The 26,546-nt window shown below is 43.7% G+C and overlaps 1 protein-coding gene across 5 annotated transcripts in view; it reads right to left on the reverse strand.

Annotated features, from left to right (window-relative positions):
- Nucleotides 1-813: 813 nt before the first annotated feature.
- Nucleotides 814-26,546, reverse strand: part of KCNAB2 (potassium voltage-gated channel subfamily A regulatory beta subunit 2) — a 261,952-nt gene continuing 236,219 nt past the window's right edge. For all 5 annotated transcript variants that reach the window (XM_044282161.1, XM_044282157.1, XM_044282160.1 and 2 more), the window contains 3 exons: nt 22,663-22,783; nt 22,420-22,508; nt 814-7,744 (listed from right to left, as the gene is read on the reverse strand). In XM_044282161.1, the coding sequence (XP_044138096.1) occupies nt 7,655-7,744; nt 22,420-22,508; nt 22,663-22,783 (300 nt within the window). In that variant the 3' untranslated portion in view covers nt 814-7,654. The remainder of the gene's footprint in view (nt 7,745-22,419; nt 22,509-22,662; nt 22,784-26,546) is intronic.

The following is a 26,546-nucleotide window of genomic DNA, read 5'->3' on the forward strand; positions in this document are numbered from 1 at the left end:
GGCATTTCAGAAGTGGTGACACATCTCTATCCCCCCCCCCCCCCCCCCCAAAAAAAAAAGATATAGTGTAAAGTAAAGTAAAGAAAAGACAGGGAAGAGGGGAATGCAGAAAAACTTTCTTTTTTTGTCTGAGACCACATGCTGTGAGAAAGGAAGAGATGCAGAGGTGGGGGAGACAACAGATTTGATCACTGTGCTAGCATAATACAGGGAGGAAAGCACCTATTCAGAAGACAGAAAAATACATTTTCAAAAGCAAGAAGGATGGAAAAGAAAAAAGGAAAACACAATCGATCACTTTTTACAATGTGTTAAAACCTAGATTCTGGCATAAATTGTGCCAGAAGTTGGCACGTCTAGGTTTAGAGAAATTATCTGAACCTACCTTGACAAGGGGGCATGACTTACTAGATGCATGGGTTCATGTGAAAGGGAATGTGGCTTAATTTGCAACATTTCACCCCAAAATTGTGCCCCGATTCTGCCCTAAAATTCTGTGTCAAACAAAGCCAAAAGACCAGCATCAAATGTATCATCCAACATGTGATAAATTTACTCCATTTATTGGACTGGTAAATCTTCCCGATTTATATGCGTCAATATACATCTACTGGAAAGGATATGGTACTGTAGGTACACTTTACATAAAAGGTGACAATAAAGAAAAAGAAGACAAACAACACACAGGAGATATTTATTCTATGCAACAATGGTGTGAGTAGTTTAGGTGGGACCATTGGTCTCCCACTGGACCCCAGGACTAACACCTCCTTTCAAACAACTGACAAAGAAAAGACGGCACAAATAAAAAAGTTCAGATTTTTTGTTTTATTTTGCTATCATTCCATTAATACATTAGCTGTTAATCTCTGAACCTGCGTCCAGAAGCAAAATGCGCACCGCAATCTCAGTCCATAATGTTATTCAGCTCAACTCAAACAATATATGTACAGAGATATAAAAAGAGACATCATTTCCTTATTGACTCATGGACTAAACATGAGGCAGATTCAATCCTCCATCCTGAATGTGAATGTTAAAGCATGATAAAAGTGCACTTGTCTTCTGTACATGGCAGGGACGGCCATTCTGAGATCTAGAAATGACATTACAGATGGGTGTACATCTATTGCGGTTAAAAAAAATGTTGTTGCATTATATAGCCATGTTGTACACCGATATCTTGCTAAGGCTCCAAAACTGAAATTTTGTACTAAACATACGGTAAACATTTACAGAATAGAGTAAAAAAGTTAAAAGCAGTTGTCTATCCCCAAAACAGAAAAATAGCATATTATCCCAAGCACTTATATGTATGAACTCAAACTCCACAATGTCAGATCAGAGATGATCAGCCTTCTCTCTAGATTTATTATTTTTTGGTTGTGTAAAAATATAAAAGGTAAAAAAAGTGGAAGATTATAAAATCTATTTTATTTAGAATTTTTTTATTTAATAATTTACTGCACAATTGGTACCAAATGTCAAAATTTTCTTAAAACGAATCTGTCAGCACGATCTTGGACTATTATCTGGAGTATTACATAAGCAGTACTGCAGATAAGGAGTCCAGTTAACTTTATTTATTTTTTTCTACTGCCCTCTGTTCCCTCCACTGTAAGCACTGAAAGCTGTTATTTTAGCATGGCTTAGGCTGGGTTCACATCGCCATTTAGTTTTCCATTCTTCTGATCCATCAGAAAATGAAATTTTAATTATAAAAAAATTGGTCCTTTATCGTTCCTCCGTGAAGTACTTTTTCCCTGTAAAAAATAACAGCTCTCATACAAAACTAACTAAAACGGATGCAAAATAAGCACAACGCATGCTCAAAATAAAATTGTGATCTAGACTGATGTCACAGTGATCTTACTCATGTAGTATTGCACATAATAGTCCAAGATGATGGTGACAGATTCTCTTTAATGAATGACTAAAAATTTCAAAACAAATTCAAAAATCAAACTTTAGGATATTGATATGTCCACAATTTTCTTTTATCCAAATGCTAAAATGTAGTCAGAATTGACAATATAAAATTTTGTTTTAATTTTTGCGGGTGGGTACAGAAGTTACGTGACAACTGCAAAAATTCCAACATGGTTGGTATTTTTGTAACTGCCACAACCTAAATTCTTCACCCCACTGGGAAACATTAGGGTTCTCAGAACAGGACAAGCACCTGGTGAAAGCCACACAGCTGATGACCCCCAAAATTATATCACTGAAACATTAGGGTGGCAGTGGCTTGCAATTTTAAGGTGTCAAAAGCCGTATTTATTTATGGAGCCGTATTATAATATTCTGAATGGCTAAAAAAGACAACATCAACTACATAGCACTTAATATAATTTAATCTAGAACTTTCTACAAAAATAATCATTTTTTTATGATTTTAACCACCTCTTAAGAGAAGGGTTTCAGAATCTCTGTACTGGCGAAATGGAGTCATTTTGTGTATGTAAACAAGATATTTTAAAATGGGTCACAGTCAAGATAGGTCTAGCTAAAGAATGGTTGTCCTGATGTAGACAGAAGTCGAACAAAAAATAATACTAATGGCAAACCCCAACCAACTCCAAGTTTGGCAACAGATTTACCATTAGTGGTGATTAAAGATGAGTGCCAACCTCAACACCAAGCAGGCATCAAATATGCAAGTACATAAAAATAAATAAAAAAAAAGCAACAAAAACATCCCAGAGGGCTTCTTCTATCAAAACTGTGTGGCTGAAAAACCGGCCTTGATGCCCTAATGACCACTTAGAGCTCAGCTTTCATTTCTTACACTGCTCTGGAAAAATGAAAGCTGCTCTGTGATTGGCTGCTAGGGACAACAAGGCAGTTTTGATATATGAGGCTCAGTGTACGAATGGAAATTAAGATATTGACAAGTGACCGTAGTTTACATTCAGCGGCTTTCATCCACTCAGTACACATAGAGACATGCATCCTTAGCATAGCAGCAGATGGGGCCGCGCTGTCATGTCAACCACCAGTGTAGTCAATTAATACTTATCAATGGCTATTAGTCTCCGTCACTTGATTGCTTCAAACATAGTGTCCCATTAACTCCTCGGTGTTCGCTGTACACATTACACAAATGGTTAATATAAAACAGTTCAAAATGAAAAGCTACAGAAGCATTTCAATAGGTAAAGAGCACTTCAAAGGAGGCTAAGCAAATTTAAGCAAAGCTTTACATTTCTTAAAACTTTCATTATTTCATTGCACCTCATAACGAAAAGTACAACAGGTCCCAGCACAGTGAATCACCCATTTAATGGATCGGTATCATAATAATAATAACAAAAAAAATAAAAAATTGGAAAAGAAAAATCTAAATAAAATAATTTTACTGTCATCACAGTAAGATCAAACAGACAAAAAAAATATTAGTTGTACATACTAAATAAAATGTTATTAATATTTTGGGATAAGCCCCTCCCCCTCCCATTATATAAACTACACACTCTAATTTGTAAGACGTATAAAAAAAATTCTTCACTAGTTAAAATGTGTTATAAGTAAAAAATATCTTTGTACCGTGTTAGCCAGTAAAAAAAAATGAGTTTTTTTTTTGTGGGTTGACACTTCTTAAAGGCTAACTGAAAAGATGATGGCAATATGCCTGAGGAAGAGACCTGAATAGCCTCGAAAGCTTGCAATTTTGCCATCATCTTTTCAGTTAGCCATTAAAAAGTATCAACCACAAAAAAAAAAAAATTTAATCAATAATTAGTATATGAATGCAAACTATTTTTGTCCTCCCATTTTAATGTGGATACTAGACAATCGGGTTTCTTAAGAATATTACAGATGCCTCATAAAGGCACTGTCAAAGCGACACTTTTTCCAGTTAATTCTTCAAAAGGTAAACCCAAACCAAATGGATTGTTCCCTACAACTTTAGTCCAAATGTGCACAAAATAAAATGTCAATGCTCTAGATTAGGGGTCAGCAACCTTCCGAAACTATGAATGGCAGCATGCTTCACTCATTTCTTTAGGAGTTCTGAGAACAGCCAAGAAGTGTGCATGCTGGGAGTCATAGTTTAAGCACAGCTGGAGCGCTGAAGGCTGCTGATCCCAGCTCTAGACGGAACGATGCCAAAAAAAAGCAATAGAAACAAAAACTTAAATTATTTACTCTCCAAATGGATTTTGTAATTATTACATTTTTTATAGGATAACATTTTTACATAGGTATGTTCTGCATTTATACTATTCTCTGAATGGTCAATTTTCATTTTACTGCTTCTGTTTCATGCACCAGGCCGATTTTTATCATTACAATAATATTCCAAGCATAACTAAACAAAAATATGAAATGTAGGCAACAGAAATAAACTAAAGGGGTTGATTTATCAGGACAATCTGTATCCATGTGGCAATTATGGCATATGGACATCATAGAGGGGAGGTTCCCTGCTTTAGATCCCCTCTATGAACCAGAACAGATTCATTTAAATGACTGCCATGTAATACATTTCCACCCTGTTGCAAAAGTGAAATCAACTGTTTACCGATATAGGAACGTGAGTGGGTTAAAATGGGTTTAAATAGGCTCCTGATATTGATGACCTGTCCTCAGGACAGGTCATCAATATGTGCTCATCAGGGGCCAGATAACCAGCACCCCACCAATCAGCTGCTTTCTGCAGACACAGCTCGGTTAAACGTGTAGAGGTTGTGCCGGGTTACTGCAGCTCAACTACTATTTACTTCAGTTGAAGCTGGGCTGCAGTAGAAGTGAACTGTGCTTCGTGTTCCATTCAAAGTATTAATTCCAGCTCCGAAGGCTGCAGGAAACAGTTAATCTGTGGGGGTGCAGGTTGTGTAGCAGATATCCTGAGGATCAGGAGACTGGAAAACCTTTAATAATACAATCACTTGATCTAGCATCTCTCTCTGATTTTGGTACATCTTATGAACTACAAAAATTGTTCAAATTAATAACTAATACTTTTGCAAGGTCTGAGACCTTCCTAGACAGCAGTGGACTGATTTTGATTGCCTGGCAATAGAGGTAACATCTTAAATCCCAATGCAACTCTTACGAAGGCAGTCTGTTTTTCCTACACTCTACAGTGGAAGATGACCACAAGTTCTCACTGATGAAGAGGAAAGTATTCGATGCGTTATTTTGGTGAAACCAGGGATTATCGTTAATACATCTGGCCTTGAGTTGCCTTGGCTGATTCTTTAAACGTAGCACAAGCCCTTCAAGAAAAGCTGAAGAGTTCCTCAACATTTTTGAAGATACATAAGGCTCCACTAAAGATGAAACCTATGACTTTCTTTTCAATCAGGAGTTCATATCCCATTTGTTAATATAAACCTCCTTTAAATATAAAGTATGGAAAACCTCATTGTAAGCAAAGGTGTAATAAGGAGAAGAGCAATCAGGTAAAATAATAAAATGAAGGGCAAGAAATAAAGAAGTGAAAAAATAAAACAAGTGCTTTCAGTTACAAATGTGCATTCTGGATCTTTTCTCAGAAAAGAACCTAAAACTGAGATATTCTCCTAAACCTAGAAAATACAACTGGAGACATTCCGTGACTGTGAACGCTTTTTTCACATCACTACTAGCTGTATGTGCCCTGCCCTCACCACTACAAATCATTGCTAAAAGTAAAATATTAGCACTGTACATAATTAGAAAATATGGCAGCTTCTTCAAAAACAACACCACTCCTGTCCACCGGTTAGGTGTACTGCAGCTCAGACCCATTTACTTCAGTGAAGCCGAGAGGCAATACTAGACCTAACCCCTGGACAGGTGCAACTGTGCTTCTCAAAGAAAGAAGTCATATTTTACCAACCCTATACTATCCCTTCTCTAAACACAGTGATCAGCAGATTGCCATCTATACGAATCATTGATCCCTCAACTGATATCTGAAGGGAAATTATCTTCCAGATATACATTACCCTGTAATGGTCATGGGCATGGGAAATGGAGTATAATGCATCGGCCTTTCAAATGATGCCAAAATGTTGGCCTCATTTATAAAAATAATTTTGCATAAAAACTGGCCTTGCCACAGCAACCAATTAAAGCTCAGCTTTCATTCCTTAACCTAGTTGAAGAAAAAATGAAAGGGCCTCCAGATACTTAAACACAGGTCATCAATATCCGATTGGTGGGGATCCAACAGCTGATCAGTGGAGTGCCACATGCAGAACCCCCAATGCGGGAAGGACCTGAGAATAGGTCATTCATATTTTATTCCCAGAAACCCTTTTTGTGATTGGCTGCAATGGACAAGGCCAACTTTTCTTTTCTTGAGAGCTCAGTGTTTCCATGTGAATTGACCAGTCTAGAATATGGCGGCTTCCTCTGCAATTAAGACTCAAACTTGAAGCCTACTTGTCATTTCCAAATCTAGTGCAAGTGTCTCTTGGTAGTCCCGGGAGGAAATCTTACTGATTGTGCAATAGACATATATATATACACACACACACACACACACACACATCAAAAAAGAAAGAAATTCATGTGTATATGCAGATGGATGTAGATATGCAAGAATGGATAGGAGTCTATATTAGAAATCAGCAGATTACAGCAACAGGATATGTCAAAGGCTCCGAAATCAATCCTGGCAGCTTCTTCTAAGGTTGAGTCTACACTGCGATGTGCCCCGCCTAATGTACGGCACGTCTTGCAATACAACCCCATTCCCACACAATCACTCTATGACAGTACTCAATGATAAACATTAGGTAACATTTACCACTGATTTCGATAGCAATGCAGGGTCGCATGACTCAATTACTTTGCAGAAGATTGTAATCAAGTGCCACTTTTGCATAATTTGGTGTCACTTCAGTGTTTAGTTGTTGACCTATTGCAAATTAATGCACATCTACTGGCACAACAGCGGAGCGTATGAAATGGCTGTGAAGCCCCAACTTGCCATGATACACTTCATATCTGTTGCAGCAGTAAAAATCTGCTAGATATTTGAACTGATTATTCCTTACGGAGATGCAATGAAATAAAAAAAATACACCATAATAATTCCATCAACCTAGAAAAGTAACGTACACCCAAGACTTGTTTGAGAGGTCACTGGTGCAACAAAAAAAAAATAATTAAAATAAAACTGAATAAAAGAACTATAAAAAAAGAAAAAAGTACTGTAATGGAACAAAATAAAAAAATCACTATTTTATAATCCTTAAATGAGGTATAGGATTCAATTGTAAAGCAGAAATTGAGAACTTCTAAAATAAAAATCCAGTTCCAGAAGAATCAGGGTGTGATTATTTATGCAACATAGAAAACCAGAGAAACGTGCTGCAGCACCATTACCAACGGCTGAGGAAATACTGAAACGAAGCCTGAGTTCACAAAGATGGACACACTGAACAGAAGAGGTGATATTGATATTTTTTTTTCATTACCATAAGCAGCGCTCATCCTGTGACTACGTCATTGTGCAGCTGAAGAAGTTAGCGTAGATTTGATTACATTAAGCGTATGGTTTCTCACATTAATACTTTTGATCAGTTTCCTGGCGGTATCCGGAAAATTTTATTTTCTTGGGTGCAACCACGCTCCACTTGGATTCAGTAAAGCTTAAAGCAGGCAAGTCGAAGAACCAAAGCGGAGCTGTGACAGTCTGGTATTCAGCCATCCCAAATTAGGACCGATAGTCTTTTTTGCTATATGGCTTGTTGCCCAAAATACTATCAACCTCATGAATTATGGAAGAGGATAACTTTGGAAGGACCTGGAAGGGGAAAGGATAAAAAACAGGACAATGTCATTAGTAAATTCAGTAAATTAGTAACAAATTAGTATAAAAATAAAAATAAACTAGCACAAAAGAAGAGAAACTATTATTCACATAGGGCAGAGTTCACATTTGCATTGATTTTTCAGTTATTCTTTTCCACAGAAAAACAAAATAATATGGTTCAGTTTTAATCCCCATTTGTTTGAATGTGTTATTCTGGACATCAGTTCTGCACAGTTTCTGACAGTTACGTCGACTTTCAGAGTTTCAGTTATTTTGACAGGAGAAGACTACCTGTGTGTACTTTTATTTCCACAGAAAAAAAAACTAACAAAAAAAAGGATGAAAAAAGATTTTCTTTGAAAAAAAAACAAAAAAAAAAAAAACACAGAAGGCAATGTATGATGGACAGATACAAAAGGTGTTCCAGGGGCGCATGGCCTGCGCGTTGATGGCGGTGGCCACATAATCCATTAGCTCTACTTGCATCTGTCCTAAGCAGCTCACATAGACCATTTGAGGGAGACTTGCTAACCCCGAGTGACTTCCCCTGGACTCCCGAGATGGGCAAACTAAGAAAGAGGGAGGCACCGAAGAAACTTACAGAGTTCTTCGCGATATCATCCCCGAACAGCCCAGGCACCTCAGGATCTCCCGCCTCGGCGCCGCAAACAACTGCTTCCCCGGCCTCACCCGTGGAGTTGCCAGGAACTCCAGTGGTCCATCTGCCTGCAGGCTCAGCAGCTCTCCCGCTCACTGAAGGTACCATGTGTGCAATGTGGGATTCGCTGAGGTCCTCTCTTAAAGCGGACCTCTCCTGCATGATGAAGGACATAAGGCGCGAAATCCAGGGCCTGGGGGAGCGAACCTCCCATGTGGAGGGCAAGATGGCCGAGTTCCACGTGTCTCACAACACGCTAATAGATGTGCATGAAGCGCTTGAAGAGGAGGTGGTGGCTATCAAAAATAAGATTAGGCGCAATAATGTGAGGCTACGGGGAATTATGGAATCAGTCCAGCCGGGAGCGCTTGAATCCCTATTGAAAGCTTAATGAAAGAGGCCATCCCTGCACTCTCTGAACAGAATATCGTAATTGACCAGATACATCGTATACCCAAACCCAAGGGTCTAGATCCCTCTTTACCACGCGACATGGTAGTGCATATTCATTTCTACCATATTAAAGAGATGTTCTTGAGGTTCCTAAGGCAGAACCCGACCCCATCAGCCTCCTTTAAGGATATCTTGGTGTTCCCAGATCTCTCTGCAGATACACTGGCTAAAAGGAGAGAATATGCGCAAATCACTAAGATTCACTATGATTCTCAAAAAATCCGCTACCGTGTGGGGATTCCCTGTGTGACCACTCAGACACCCTCTCTTCTATATCCTTATAGATGGAGGGCAGATGTAGCACGTAAGAACTTAACATCAGTTCTTTTCACCCCTACTGGACTGCTTTTTCTGGTACAGAGGAGATACCGTCCCCTCTAAGCAGACGTCCTATTATTTTTGCATTGCTCTGATCTCAGATCATTGTAGTTTAATGAAGAGTTTATGTGCGTCACCCTTTATTTGTTCTGCGTGATATTTTTGTCACCATTGGTCGTTACCCCTTTCTGGTGTCCATACCACTGATGCTACTAGATATGGTAAATGGCATGTGTTTTAGATCAGTGAAACTGCAGATATTGCCTAATATGATAGTGTTTCTTGCTCTGTATATTTTTCCATGGCAGGACTAAAGCTTTACTCTAATAATGTAAGAGGGCTAAATTCTCCATTTAGGCGTTCTCAAATGTGGTTAGATCTGATTCAATCTAAATGTGATGTAGCATTTATACAGGAATTCCATTTATTGGAATCAGATCAACACAGGTGCACCCACCATCTTTTTGCACATATTTTTTACTCACCAGCAATTAAGAAAAAGAAGGCGGGCACACTTATTTGCATTTACCCTTCACCAATGTATAACAGACTCTGCTGGTTGTTATGTTATTCTGATTTGTACACTAGAGGGCGCACAATATACATTAGTATCTGTGTATGCACCTAATGTAAGGCAAAAGGCGTTCTTTAATAAGCTTTTTACAGGAAAATGCAAAAGGCGTCGTCAGGAGCTGTGATAATGGGAGGGGATTTTAACATCCCAGTAGACGCAGAGATGGACTGCTTAAAACATGCTTGCACCAGACGTGAAGATTTAAAAAACTCTCTCAAGCTTACCTACCTGCATGATATTTGGAGATATCAGCACGGAGGCTAACGTGATTACACACATCTCTCTTCCTCCCATTGTACGCAGTCTCACATTGACTACTTTCTGATCTCCAGAGACCTTCTGCATAAAACGGTTAAGACGGATATTGGGTTTCCTAAGTGGTCCGACCATGCTCCCATTTCCCTAGTGGTAGATTCCGGCCTCCCCCACAATGGAGATGAAATCCATACTTATTCAAATGCGACAAAAGAATACCGCACCCACTTACAGGACTTTTGTAGCCTCATTGACTCTCCAGAGATATCCTCGTCCACCCTGTGGCTAACCCACAAGGCATACATGAGGAATATTTTTACAATCTGCTGCGCGTCTCAAAAAACTTCGGGACCAACAGTTGAAGGAGGCTCTACTGAGGCTGGAAATAGCAGATAAGCGTTATAAAGACAATCTCTCCCACCTGAAAGAACTTAAAATTGACCGACTTCATCTCAGATCTCTTCTCTTATATAAACATTAAAGAGCGCTGTGCAGACTATGCTCCTCCTTCTATCATATGGGGGATCGTGCAGGCTCTTTGCTAGCGAATAGGCTTAAGAAAAGAGCTTTAAACTCTAGAATAGAGAAACTGCACTTTGATGGCTCCACAATTGCGCACCCACAAGAGATAACAAACGCACTAGCGGACTTCCGGTTCCGGCGCTCGCATGGATAGCCGCTAGTCGCAGGAGCTCCGCTCTACCGGCCCGAAAATCATCGAGCCGCCGCATATCGGGACTGTAAAGTGCCCATACAAACCCCCCAGAGTGTCAGGGGCAGCTCATGGAGAAATACTTAATCAGAGGCGGCTCCCAGAACGTGTTACCGTCATCACTCCCGCCAGGTGAGGAACAGAGAAGCCGGGGCAAGATGGCGCCGACGCAAGACAAACACCAGAGACTCACTAGATCAACTTCCCAGTCAACGCAGAGGAGCGCTGAGGCCTCCTGCTCGGAAGAAGAGGAGGTGGACTGTAGCCCGGGGCCGAACGAGGAGTTAACCTCCTCATGTAAAATTATGGCGATAGAAGTAGCTAGACTCCTGGCACCAGATATCAAGGCCTCGTTAGAGGCCACGGTGTCGACGGCCCTGAAACAGCTACAGGCTGAAGTGTCGCAGCATACCTCCCAGATCGCCGAAGTTCAGCAGAGGGTGATGTTAGCCGAGGAGGAGCTGGAAAAAGCGCATAGCAGCATCAGCGAGCTCACTCGCAGCAACCAGTATTTGAAGGAGAAGGTCGATGACCTGGAGAATCGCTCCCGTAGGAGCAACTTAAGAATAATTGGGTTGCCTGAATCGATTCCCCCAAACCAGTTGGCGGACATTTGTGAAGTTGAGATCCCACAAGCACTGGGGCTGAGAGGAACCTGCGTAGTAGAAAGGGCGCATCGCCTGGGACCGCCGATGTCAGCAGGGGGGAGCTCGGACAGCATACGACCCAGAGGGGTGATTGTTAAGTACTTAAACTATGCCGCCAAGGAGGCCATATTGTCGAAATTCAGGCGTCAAGCGCCACCCCTACTGGTTCGAGGAAAGAAAGTTCTTTTGTTCAGTGACTATTCGGCTGAAGTAGCCAAACGAAGGAGGGAATTCACTCAAATTTGTTCCTCGCTGGCTCAGAATAAAGTGAAATTTGCCTTATTGTACCCAGCGACGCTAAGAATCTTTCGTCAGGATGGCACGATTGACACGTTTCACTCCCCAGGGGAAGCGAGGGAGGCTTTGGAGTCTGATGCGGTGTCCTCGGACATGTTCCCCCCACCTTCCCAGAGATCAATGACATTGATCAGAGGGAGAGGATCCAGACAGCAACAAGGTCGTTTGGTGCCTGGGCCTATGGGATCGGAGGAGCAGGAGGCGAATTCCGGTGGAGAGCTGAGGCCTTAAAGAGAGTCTGCAGTTCGGCAAAGCACCTTTGAACGATCACGTGAGATGGCAAAAGACTTATGGTTCATTAACGTTCTGATATGCCAATTACTGTTATGTCATGAAGTAAGGGCTGGAGGGCGAGGAGAATGTATGAGATTGTCTTTGAGGCAGTTGGTTCGGTTTTCTGGTAGTAACGACAGCTACACGATAACATGCGCGAAAAAAGTGAAGTTAGCAGAAATGAAGTTAATGTTGTGGGGGTGGGGGTTGGGAGGGGGGGTGGGGGTGGGGGGAGCAGAGCACTACTCTGGGACTGGTCGAGACCAGGATGATCAGGCGATGCTATGTGAGGTACCGATGCTATCTGTTCTGGGTTGACTCTCCTGCAGAAATCTATCGTACCAAATCATTATGAGAGTGGCCACATGGAATGTTAAGGGCCTCAGATCCCCTTCGAAACACATGGCGGTGCTACGCCATCTTAAAAAACTTAAGATTGATATAGCATTTCTGCAGGAGACGCATCTGGAAGAAGCGGATTTTTGGAGGATGCAGAGATTGTGGGTGGGACAAGTGGTAAGGTCCTCCTCTGAGGGTAAAAAGGCGGGTGTCATTGTTCTATTGCACAAGCGCCTGCAATATGAGATTAAGTCCACATCGACGGATGATCTCGGGAGGTGGATGCGCATATGCATAGATTCGCCCGCGGGTCAGTTGGTCATCCACAATGTCTATGCCCCCAATACATCACAGAAGATGTTCTATGAAAGGTTGGAGGGGAATATCCTGAAAGAGGATTCCCAAATAATAATGGTAACAGGAGACTTTAATAGGGTGCACAATGAACAGGAAGATAGGAGACGAGAGACTCCTGGACCTATTGCCAACCAGAGTCGCGCTCAGACCCTACTCCCGCTATTACAGAACACAGGGCTACTTGATGTATAGCGTTATTACCACCCAGTGGATCGAGAGTTCACCCATTTTTCGCATGCTCAGGGGTCATGGTCACGGATTGACTATTTTCTAGCATCATCGAGACTTCTGTCAAAAGTCACGATGGTTGAGATTTCTGACTTGCTAATCTCTGACCATGCCCCAGTGATCATGGAAGTCATGGACTCAGTCCCTAGGGGACAGGAGTTTGTTTGGAGACTGCCTCAACATTTGTCTAGCGACAAAGAGTTCATAGACAGAGTTAGAGGCTGGTGGTGGGAATACTCACAGGATAATGCGGAACATGCATCAAATCAAGCTCTTTTTTGGGATGCGGCCAAAGCCGTGCTGAGGGGCCGTATAATGTCCCACACGATAGGGAAAAAGAAGGAAGCGAAGACTAAATATGAGGAGTCCATCACGCAGGTACGGGAGGCATACACCAACTTTTTACACGCCCCCACAGAGGCTAACAAGTTATTATGGGTAACTGCCAAGCATAACTTTGACTATTGCGTTGAGAGACAAGAGAAATGGTTTGGGGACTATCAGAAGGCGAAATTTTTTCGGCATGGGAACAAGGCAGGGAGATTATTGGCCAATTTAACCCGCCCATTTGCCAAGCAGCCTCCAATACATCCTTTAAAGGACAAATTGGGAAGACTATGCACCCAACCAAAGGAAATAGTGGAAGCATTAGGAGAATTTTTCCAAACTTTGTATACCAATGACCACTTTGACATCCAGGGAGCTAGGGACATACTGACAAGAGTAGAACTGCCACAGCTCTCAAGTGAGGTGTTGGAGACGCTGAACCGGGAAGTAAACGAGGAAGAAGTGAGATTGACAATTAAATCCCTGGCGAATTGCAAGGCACCGGGCCCCGATGGGTTCCCAGCTGAATTTTATAAAGCAATTACCAGGAATTATCCCCGACTTGGACTGCCTTATTTAATGCCATCTTGAATGGTGGAAGCCTACCAGACACAGGCAAACTGGCCTATATAAAAATACTTCCAAAACCGGGTAGAGATTTAACTCAGCCAGGCTCATATAGACCGATATCGTTAATCAACCAAGATATTAAGATCTTATCCAAGATCCTAGCTAACAGGCTAGCCAAATGTGTGGCGGACTTGATAGGTCCTCACCAAGTGGGGTTTATGAAGGGGAGGTCAGCGGTGACCAACATCCGGAAGGTTTTGGCAGTTCTAGGCAGGGACAAGAAGGATTTACAGGGCTACGCGCCAGCGTTATTGGCAATCGATGCCGAAAAGGCATTCGACAACGTTAGCTGGCAGTGGTTGGATATGGTATTAGATAGGGTCAACATCAAGGGTAACTTCAGAAACTACCTAAGAGCCATATATGAGAATCCCCTAGCAAGAGTGTATGTACCGGGCTTTCTGTCAAGGAACATTAACTGAGCAAGGGCACGCGACAGGGATGCCCCCTATCTCCCCTGCTCTTTAACCTAGCAGTGGAGCCCCTAGCTAGACTGATGATACAATCTGACACGTTTGAAGGGATTAAAGTGGGTACTCAGGAGCTGAAAGTGAGTTGCTTTGCGGATGACATCCTGATATACCTAGGAGCACCGGAACGTCAGCTAGATCGGGTGATGGAGACGTTAATTAAGTATGGGAGAGTGATGGGCTATAAGATCAATGTGGACAAAAGCCAAATGCTGTTTTTGGGGCGGGGGACTAACCAAGGAAGCCGGATACAATCTAGAGTGGAAATCAGAAAAGATTACTTAACTTACTTAGGCATCAAAATAGGGCGTACCCCGGAGTCGATATATTCATTGAACTATCCCCCGCTGTTATTAAAGATTGAGAGCGAATTGGAGAAATGGAAAGAGTTACCCCTGTCCTTATGTGGCAGAGCACACTTGATTAAAATGGTGAGCTTCCCTAAGCTACTTTACCCGCTCCAAACAATTCCGCTATTGCTAAAGCACACTGACACCAACAGGATCCAGAGAGCGTTCAATCGCTTCCTGTGGAAGGCAAAAAGACCGCGCATTGCTTATGCGAAATTGACAATGCTGAAATGGGAAGGAGGACTGCAGATGCCAAATGTTCGCCATTATAATCTTGCTGCTTTATTCCGACACGTCAGGGACTGGGTATGGGAGACAGGGTATCACTCGGCGATCAAGATAGAACAGGGATTAGTTGGTCCATGGAGCCTAGTCGCACTACTGCATACAAAACTAAAAGATCTTCCAGTATCGATCAGACAGTCTATCTTGCTGAGGGACACCATAGTGGCGTGGAAGTCAATCAGGAAAATCTATGGACTTCCCTACTATGTTTCATCTAAGATGCCATTATGGTCACTGCCTGCGTTCCCCCAGGGCAGAGAGAATATTTTGTTCCAAAGTTGGAGGGCGAAGAATATTATGAAACTTAATGACCTATTAGAAGTCAACGGTTGCCAACTGCTGTCCTGGGAACAGGTGAAGGGACGGTATGACCTAACGGAGGCTAACTACCTCCCTTTCCTGCAAATTCGGAGTTACTGTAAGGCACAGGCAATTTCACTGGGTGACCCGGACAGGCTCACGTGGTTCGCAGCCTTGCTGGGCAAAGATGGGTCGCATATGTCCCTCTCGGAGTTATACCAAAGGTTACAAAGCATACAGATGATAGGGGTGGTAAAGGAGGCCTTTAAACCTTGGGTTAGGGAATTAAACGATCAGGCCATAGCAAGAAAGATGAGGGAGGGCCTGGAATTAGTGCGGAGGGCAGTTTGTAATGAGCAATGGAGGGAAACAACTACGCATTTTGCACAGGGCGACATATGCCTTTAATCTGTCCTATCAGGATGCTCCTGCCCACTATCTGCGACATTGCCCCAAGTGTACCCTCCCAAAAGCGGGACTTCTTCATGCTTTGTGGGAGTGCCCAAAGGTGAAGCCATTGTGGGAAAAGGCAGTAGTTGCAATAAAGGAAATCTGGGGGGAGGAAGTGGGAATGACGCCACAGCAATGCATTTTTCATTATGTACCAAAAAAACAAGAAGATGATTTAGGGACGGTGGTAGCTAAAGGGGGGGTGCACGTAATGCTAATGGCAGTAAAAAAGGCTCTTCTGAGGCATTGGTTGGAGGAGGGAGTCCCATCATGGGCAGAAGTGTTGGGGATAATGAAAAATGTTTTGTACCTTGAAAGGTTAGAGGTGGAGCGAGATAAGGAGGGATTAATTGGAAAATTTATCAAGAAGTGGAGAGAGTTCATAGAAAAGCGACTTTCACATTGCGAAATTCAGGAACTAATGGCTCCTTTCAAAATGACTAAATGGTACTTGGAAGCGCAACTAGCTAATAAACTAGGGAAGTTAGATGCCTAGACAGCCTTTACTAGACGCCAATTTTTGGCTAAAATCAGAGAGGTTACATCGACATGGTCCCAGATGAGTGTGCGGGGGTTGGGTTGCATAAGGGGGGGGGGTGGTTGGGGGATGGGGAAGGGAATTCGGGGTAAGGTATTGGGTTAAAAATGAAAATTTTGATGATTTGAGAATAAATGTACAGATGCCTGCTGTTTTATGCATCACCAGTCTGTAACAAACTGTTATCCATGATTTATGGATGGAATGTATAACCTGTGATAATTCTCATTTCAATAAAGAGATTATGCAAAAAAAAAAAAAAAACAAACGCACTAGCCTCATATTATTCCAGATTATACAACCTTAAAGACGACTCCTCAACCTGATAAGAAAGGCATAGATTCTTTCTTAAACTCACTTAACCTCCCCGCCCTTATGAATGTTCAACGAGCATTACTCAACAGACCGATGTCTGCAGAAGAGAAATCTTATGCCATCTAAGCCACTTCGTCAGGCAAAGCACCGGGACCGGATGGTTTCATCGCCAATTACTACAAAACCTTTCAGGCCCAACTGACTCCTTACTTGTCCACCCTTTATAATGGTTTCTTTACAACAGGTTTGATCCCCCCAGAGATGCTTTTTGCTACTGGGATAACGCTCCCAAAACCAGGTAAGCCCCCAAATACTGCTGCTAACCTGCACCCCATATCTCTGCTTAATGAAGACTTAAAATTATATGCGAAAATATTGGCCTCCTGTATCAACAAGTTTTTACCCTCCTTGGTGGACCCAGACCAAGTAGGATTTGTCCCCGGTAGACAATGTAGAGACGGTACCAGACGTATGCTTAATCTTATACATCTAGCCAGGAAATCCACGAACCCCACAATGTTCATCTCTCTTGATGCTGAAAAAGCTTTTGACAGGGTGCATTGGGGGTTCCTGGATCAGGTACTCCAAAGATTTGGATTTGACGGACACATACTCATGGCTATAATGGGATTATATACAAACCCGTCCGCTCAAGTATCAGCCTCAGGATATTTTTCAGCCCCCTTCCAAATCACGAATGGAACCCGTCAAGGGTGCCCGTTGTCACCATTATTATTCTAATTAATTATGGAACCATTAGCAACTAAAGTTAGGTCCTGTTCTCAGATTGAGGGAATTAGAGTGGGGGACGCATCTCATGTGATCGGTCTTTACGCCGATGATGTGATATTGACTCTGACAAACCCTGAAAGCTCCCTAGCTGGTGTACTCCAAACCTTGGATCAATTCTTGCACTGCTCCTACTATAAGTTAAATGAGACTAAAACTAAAGTTCTTGACTTTCATATCCCAGATATCATTAAAGTGAAATTACAACGACTATATCCCTTTCAGTGGGAGGAAAGGTCTTTCACATACCGTATCTGTGTGTGGAACTTGCTCGTAATATAGATGAAATTATCTCTATTAACCTCAGCGCTTTAAGGGCGGAGCTGAAATTACGCTCAAATGTCACAGGTTCATTTATCATGGGTTGCCCGTATTAATGCTGCTAAAATGCTATCCCTTCCAAAAGTCCTTTACTATTTTAGGTGTCTTCCCCTACAATTACCAAGAAAACTGATAACTCAGCTCCAACGAGATATCTTAAAATTCATATGGCATAACAAACGCCCCAGAATACCAAGGTCTGCATTACATCCCCTGATAAGATCCGGAGGTCTAGGTGTCCCAGACTTAGACAAATACTACCTAGCTAACTTAGCAGAGCAAGAGCTGGAATGGTGGTCTCCAAATACTCCACAGAAATGGATCTAGATAGAGGAATCTTATGTTAGGAACAGATCTTTACCAGCCCTGCTAGCAGCCTATATAGTCTGAAAAGGTTTCACCATACTGTACCCTTACCCACCATGCAAGCCACCTTATTTATCTGGGTCCATCTCACCGAGTACATTAAACTCTTTAAGGTTCCATGGGAAAAGACCCCCTTGGAAGCACTGGAATATCATATCCCCAATATGAACCTGTCAATGTGGCCCTCAAGGGAAATCTATTCTCTAGGCTGTTTATACACCGATTCAATTCTTGTGGATTTCTCATTTCTACATGCCAAATACCTCCTCCCAAATAGCCAGTTTTACCAATACCTGCAGCTGTGCCATCTGCTGGGCACTCTCACCTAGCTCCATTCTTCTCAAGGAAGTAATATCTGCCAGTCTTATTGTAGCACTCCTAAGACTGTGCATCCTAAGCTATCTACCATATATGCCAGTATCTTGCCGTGCACTATTGAAATCAAACAACCATTTATGCTGAGATGGGAACAGGCATTGAATGAAGCGTTCACTGTTAACCAATGGAGAGCTGCAATGTATTGGTCTTTTAAGAGCTCCAAATGTATAAACCAAGGCAGAAGAATTCAGTTAAGGTGGTATTTAACCCCTAACAGATTAGCGCACATGATCCCTAACTATTCCCCTCTGTGGTGAAGAGGGTGTGATAATATTGGGTCCCAGTTACATATGTTGTGGTCCTGTCCATCAGTTTGCACATACTGGTCTTAAATTGAGGCTATTATTAAAGAAATTTTGCAGGTAAATGTTACCCTTACATCTGCGCTCTCCTTTTTAGGGATAGACCTGGAAAAGATAGCATAGAGCAAGGTGGGTAGTTGCGCACATCTTAAGCGCAGCTTGCAACATTATCGCTCGACAATGGAAACTGCATCACACGCCACCACTAGCTGAGATGATTCAATCAGTTAACCAACATATGCACTGTGAGTGAGTTTTCGCTCCCACTGCTAACGCCCCATTGCGTGCCCATAAGCAGTGGGCCATATGGCTTTCCAGCAACTTTGCATCTCCTTTACCTGCATGCATGTGGTAATCTACTCCTACCCAGTTACTTCATTATACCTGCAAGTCTTCTTATAATTAATGTGCTCACATATCTGTTGTGTCGCTTTTCTGCCCCGAGTGGGCTTATAACTACTGTATTTTCCTGCGTTTGGACTGCTTTTTCACGCATGAAAATCTTCTCAAAAGTCGGGGGTCGTCTTATATGCCGGTATATGGCGTTCTGAAACTTACTTCCTAGCCGGACTGGAGGCTAGCTGAGCCACCGAGCGCTGCATCCCGGCCAGCCGCTCCTGAAGCAGCCCCCTCTCCCTGCCCTCAGTGGTTTTCTCATGCCGGCAGTATCACATTGCGTACTACCGCTCAGATCGTCTTGAAGACAGGGAGGGCTGGGCAGGCAGGGAGAGCTGACCCACCCAATCCAAGCAGGCTTTGTATGCAGTGTGCACAGAAAATACCGGTACATCGCTTGCCGTGATTGGCTGGTTGAATTGGCGATTCTGAGGGAAGGCAGGGGGAAGCAGGAGCATCTGCACTTCAGCCAATTCTAATGTTGGAACGACGGATCTCTAATGAAGTTTGGTGTGCATCTTATCTGTGGTGAAAAAACCAGAGTCTATCTGGGGAGCAGGTAAAGTACAGCACCGGCATCTGCACATACAGCACAGCACCGGCATCTGCACATACAGCACAGCACCGGCATCTGCACATACAGCACAGCACCGGCATCTGCACATACAGCACAGCACCGGCATCTGCACATACAGCACAGCACCGGCATCTGCACATACAGCACAGCACCGGCATCTGCACATACAGCACAGCACCTGTACATACAGTATAGCACCAGCATCTGCACATACAGTACAGCACCAGCATCTGCACATACAGTACAGCACCAGCATCTGCACATACAGTACAGCACCAGTACATACAGTACAGTATACAAATGGCTAACAGTCAAGACCCCATCAAGGCTCTACCAGCAAGAAGAAAGAAATATGAAGCCAGTTTCAAACTTGAAGTTGTAAACTTTGCCATGGAACATAATAACTGCGCTGCTGCAAGACAATATGGAGTAACAGAAAAGATGGTTCAGGACTGGAAAGCAAAAAAAAGGATTAAATAGTATGCCAAGGGGTAAGTGTGCATTAAGAAGAGGCACCCCACATTGGCCAGAACTCAAAAACATGTAGCAGACATGGTGAATGAGCATCGCCAAAACGGTTATGTAGTGACACGAAATAAAATACGTTTGTATGCACTTCAGTGGCCAAATCTAACCCAGATCACAGCAACAGATTTAAGGCCGCTGTATTCTGGTGTACTACATTCTTGGAAAGGCATAGTATGGTACTGAGGCAAAAGACGAAAATTGCGCAACAATTACCTACAGATCTTGATGCCAAAGTAAATAGCGTTGGAGGGGTAGTCTTATATGGCGAGTATAGCCCAAACCCTATATTTTAACTGGAAAAGTCATCCTTTATCCTGATATCTGTAGGCTGTTCGGGCATGTTGGGAGTTGTAGTTTTGCAACAGTTGGAGGGCCGCAGTTTGAGGATGCCCGTTTTATGCTGTTATTCAAACGATATATTGTAAACTGCTCAGTATGAAAACCTATATTTCAATAAAATTGTATTGAACACTACAAAAGGTGTTCCAGAAAAGTCAACACAGATGTGAACATAGCCTAATGAAAGAGAAAACAAACAAAAACAAAAAACTGCAGAAAACCAATAGTCCTGTGCACATTTATTAAGACCGGTGTTTTCCCAAGCAGGTCTCAAATCCTTCTGCGCAGCCAGAGGAAGCGACTAAAGTTATCTAGAGGTGTGGACATAGGTTTGGCGCTTCATCCAGCAAGCCGTGCCGCAAACTTAACTTTATACCAGCCCTCTTGCTGGCGTAGATTTAAGCCATTTTCTATACCAGAAACTGGCGTGGTAAATGATAAGATGAGCCAGGCCTGCCCATGCCACGTCCCTTTTTCTTGCCCCTTTGGAAAAGTGGTGTCAGTGGGAAAAAGTTGCAAGTTTTGCTGCTCATAAGCCATGCGCCAAGACTCCCAGTATGCCTGTATGCCATCCTACAGCTACTAGGGCATGCTGGGAGTTGTAGTTTTGCAACAGCTGGAGGGCCGCAGGTTGAGCATCCCTGCCATAGGGTAACACTTTAGGTAGCCAATATACATGTTGCAGAGACCACCGTAGCACATGATTAGCAATAAGGGACTGTTTGCTTACCAGAAACAGCGCCAACTCTGGTGTGGTCTGGTATTGCAGCTCAACCCATTTAAGCGATGCAATACTACAAGAGCAGTGCTTTTCTGTGGAGGTTGGGCAGTTGACCCTTAAACATGGTGGTTGAGCTGCAGGCTATAGAGCAGGAGGAGCTGAGCAGATTGATGTATAGTTTCATGGGGGGGAGGGGGGGAATAAAAAAAAAATCTGCAAAACTTGTATTTCTTGTGATTCCTGCTGATTCTGTGCTTTGAAGTCCAGGAGGCGGTCCTATCGGTGATTGACAGCATTGTCTCTATGACTGTGAATACAGAGATAGCTGTCAATCACTGATAGTACCACCTCCTTGACTTCAAAGACCAGAATAAGCAGGAATTTAAATGTATAAATGACAAGTTATACTGAATATTTTCTCCCCAAACTATTTATCAATCTGCTCAGCTCCTCCTGCGCCATAACATGCTGTCTGTAGCTTACATTGCTTTTTCATGGTGAAAAAAACTCTTGTAAGCCTTATAATATGTTGAATAGTGTGAGCTCTCTGTACATTTAAATGTGTGTGTTCTGGATAAAAATGGTTTCAAATAACTCTGTGCCGGTGTTTTTTTACCGCTGGTCACGTGACAACCTCACCACCGCAGATCATTGGTATTTGGACAACCTGTCCCCTACATCACTGGGTTACACATGCACGTGATCCATCTCCCTGAGCCGCAATGTCAAGATGCATATGCCTGTGCCTCTCAGCGGGAGGGGTTCATGCTGTGTGAAAGAACAGGACCTACCTACTTCATCGATCCAAAGCGGAGGAACAGATATTTTTTTTTTTGCATGAAAGACCTAGTGTTGTTTATGGTTTTTGGTGTGGATTTGATGCGGTTTTCCACTCTTGGATTGAAATGGGCAAAATCCGCACAAAAGAACAGCACAAAGAATTGACATGCTGCAGATTTCAAAATCCGCACGGAACAAAAAAGCGTACATGAGATTTGTCTAATCTCATACAAGTACTGAATTACTCTGATTTTTCCGCATGAGAATCCGCACACACAAACTGTGCGTAATCCGCAACGTGTGCAGGTAGACTAAATGAGCAGGGCAGAGTTATTATTTAAAGCCACAGAAACCATTTTTACCTGGTAAAGCTCTCTAAGCCTATATACACACCTGTATTGCTCCAATATTCTCCAGTAGTTGGTCAGCATTTGATGCCCCTAACAAGACTGAACTGACACCTTCATTCCTCAGACACCAGGCTGCAATAGAAAGAATTGTAATCCTATGTTATTTCACAGTCCTAAGATTCTATAGAGCTGATCCTCCAGGTCATATCTATCATGGAGGGTCTTGTTCAAATGCAAGAGATACAACCCCTCTCCATGAAGCTGCGTTCTTCCATTATGTACTCACCAATGGCTAACTGGGGAAGAGTGCAGCCCAGACGCTCTGCGATGGCCTGAAGCTCCTTCAGTTTTGCTTGCTGTCGTCGTCCTTCTTCACTCAGGATCTTGTCTTTTAACCACTGATAACCCTTTAATAGAACAAAGTAAATAAATAAATTATTGGAGCAGATTTACTAACCCTGTGTAATAGATACATTTTACACTGGACAACCTGAAAATGCCCCAAATGTATCACAGTGGCGCACGCAGCATCGTTAGACACTTTTATCTTACTTTACAGCAACTATTGTTTGCCTTACTTTGCACCAAATACTTTTGCACACGTTGTTGCTCCTAACCCACCCTTCTTACCGATAAGCCCCTTTCCTACTTAGGCTATGTGAACTACGGTAGTCAGTTCCGGCAAGGGTACAGACCCGCAAAGTACACTGTATCTGGCATAGCCAGATACCAACACACAACCGGATCCCTATTGACTATAATGGGATGATAGCTTTCAGGCATAAATGCTAGCTTTTTGCCATCAAATACCGCTGCATTTATGCAGGAGAGCAATGGGATCTGGCATTGTGCGGCAGTATATAACTATGTCGGATAGGTCATCAATATCTCATCTGCGGGGGTCCGACAACAGGCACCACCACCAATCAGCTGTTTGAAGAGGAGATGGTGCTGCATGTGAGCGCTACTTCCTCTTTATTACACTGTCTGTCGTCTCGGAAGCACAGTGTAATTACAAGTACTCACTCCACTTACACTACACTCGCTCCAATCACACTATGTCGCAGATGCAAGGGATGACGTGCAGTGTAATGGAGAAAGCAACACTCACCTGGAGCGCCACCTCCTCTTCAAACAGCTTATTGGTGGGTGTCGGACCCTCACCGATCAGATATTGATGAGCTATCCTGAGGACAAGTCATCAATATATACCTCCTGCACAACCCCTTAAATAAATGCACAGTAACATCATGGGCACCACAATCTGAGCAAGAATTCTGATGCATTTTTGCAAATTTGCTCTAACACATTAGAATGGAGACTGCCCCGTGCTCTATTGATGCACAGACGACATAGTGAGCATCCTGATCCTTCATCTATTAGCCAGAGCACAGAGGTGCTGTCATGGCCTCTGTGTGGTGCGCCGTGACATGTTGCCGTGCATGCCGTTGCCAGAGGCAACGAGTGGCGATGGGCATGTGTGTGATCTGCTCCCGTTTCCTCTGTTCCTTCCTTGCGTGAGGGGTTAACCACCTTTCTGGGTGTGGTCACTAGGTGCTTCTCATATCTGTGGCTGGATGCCAGGAGTCAGTTGTACTCCAGCCTTGGTGTGCGCTGGAGTTATGCTCCTGGTCTGGATTTGCCATCTTCCAGTGTGAAGCCCACCTAGTGGGACATCAATGTCTTCCTCCCGATGTTTCCCCGTGTCACCTTCCCTTTCTATTATGTCTCTATGTGTAGTGTTGTTTGCATGAGTTGGTGTTTGATGTCTAGTTGTTGTTACATGTCTGGTGGTGTTTGTTGTCCAGCATGTTTGCTAGACATCCCCCTGTCTATCTGTTGTCGCCTCCGGAAGGGGGTGTCAGGGTTCCCCAGAGGGGGACCCACAAGTCAGTGTGCAGCTCTGCCAGGGGCCGCCATGCATCCTGTCCGCATGGAGTCGTTGTTGCCGTGGCAGGTGTGCGTTGCGATGCTGCGAATCGGGACACCTCGCGGCGCTGGGACCTCACAGGATCGCCGCACACAGGCTCATGCGGGTAGTGTGAATTGACATGAGCGGCTTCGGTGCTACACAAAGTAACTGTGTGCGCTGCGATGCTGCTGGGAGGACAGGAAGACTACCTTCTTTAACCACCTCCGGACCGCCTAACGCAGATGTGCGGTCCGGAGGTGGCAGCCCTGCGCACAGTCACGCATATATGCGTCATCTCGCGAGACGCGAGATTTCCTGTGAACGCGCGCACACAGGCGCGCGCGCTCACAGGAACGGAAGGTAAGCGAGTGGATCTCCAGCATGCCAGCGGCGATCGTTCGCTGGCAGGCTGGAGATCCGAATTTTTTAACCCCTAACAGGTATATTAGACGCTGTTTTCATAACAGCGTCTAATATACCTCCTACCTGGTCCTCTGGTGGTCCCTTTTGTTAGGATCGACCACCAGAGGACTCAGGTAGGTCAGTACAGTCGCACCAAACACCACACTACACTACACTACACCCCCCCCCGTCACTTATTAACCCCTTATAAACCCCTGATCACCCATGATCACCCCATATAAACTCCCTGATCACCCCCCTGTCATTGATCACCGCCCTGTCACTGATCACCCCCCTGTCAGGCTCCGTTCAGACGTCCGTATGATTTTTACGGATCCACGGATACATGGATCGGATCCGCAAAACGCATACGGACGTCTAAATGGAGCCTTACAGGGGGGTGATCAATGACAGGCGGGTGATCACCCATATACACTCCCTGATCACCCCCTGTCATTGATCACCCCCCTGTCATTGATCACCCCCCTGTAAGGCTCCATTCAGACGTCCGCATGTGTTTTGTGGATCCGATCCATGTATCCATGGATCCGTAAAAATCATGCGGATGTCTGAATGGAGCCTTACAGGGGGGGTGATCAGTGACAGGGGGGTGATCACCCTGATCACCCCCTGTCATTGATAACCCCCCTGTAAGGCTCCATTCAGACGTCCGCATGTGTTTTGTGGATCCGATCCATGTATCCATGGATCCGTAAAAAATCATGCGGATGTCTGAATGGAGCCTTACAGGGGGGGTGATCAGTGACAGGGGGGTGATCACCCTGATCACCCTGATCACCCCCTGTCATTGATAACCCCCCTGTAAGGCTCCATTCAGACGTCCGCATGTGTTTTGTGGATCCGATCCATGTATCCATGGATCCGTAAAAAATCATGCGGATGTCTGAATGGAGCCTTACAGGGGGGGTGATCAGTGACAGGGGGGTGATCACCCCCTGTCATTGATAACCCCCCTGTAAGGCTCCATTCAGACGTCCGCATGTGTTTTGTGGATCCGATCCATGTATCCATGGATCCGTAAAAAATCATGCGGATGTCTGAATGGAGCCTTACAGGGGGGGTGATCAGTGACAGGGGGGTGATCACCCTGATCACCCCCTGTCATTGATAACCCCCCTGTAAGGCTCCATTCAGACGTCCGCATGTCTTTTGCGGATCCGATCCATGGATCCGTAAAAATTATACGGACGTCTGAATGGAGCCTTACCAGGGGGGTGATCAATGACAGGGGGGTGATCCGGGAGTCTATATGGGTGATTACCCCCCTGTCATTGATCACCCCCCTGTCATTGATCACCCCCCCTGTCATTGATCACCCCCCCTGTCATTGATCACCCCCCCCCTGTAAGGCTCCATTCAGACATTTTTTTTGGCACAAGTTAGCGGAAATTTTTTGTTTGTTTTTGTTTTTTCTTACTAAGTCTCATATTCTACTAACTTGTGTCAAAAAATAAAATCTCCCATGAACTCACCATACCCCTCACGGAATCCAAATGCGTAAACATTTTTAGACATTTATATTCCAGACTTCTTCTCACGCTTTAGGGCCCCTAAAAAGCCAGGGCAGTATAAATACCCCACATGTGACCCCATTTCGGAAAGAAGACACCCCAAGGTATTCGCTGAGGGGCATATTGAGTCCATGAAAGATTGAAATTTTTGTCCTAAGTTAGCGGAAAGTGAGACTTTGTGAGAAAAAAAAACAAAAAAATCAATTTCCGCTAACTTATGCAAAAAATAAAAAAATTCTAGGAACTCGCCAGGCCCCTCATTGAATACCTTGGGGTGTCTTCTTTCCAAAGTGGGGTCACATGTGGGGTATTTATACTTCCCTG

Source organism: Bufo gargarizans, chromosome 2 (genome assembly GCF_014858855.1).
Source record: "Bufo gargarizans isolate SCDJY-AF-19 chromosome 2, ASM1485885v1, whole genome shotgun sequence".
In the NCBI taxonomy this organism is placed as follows: domain Eukaryota; kingdom Metazoa; phylum Chordata; class Amphibia; order Anura; family Bufonidae; genus Bufo; species Bufo gargarizans.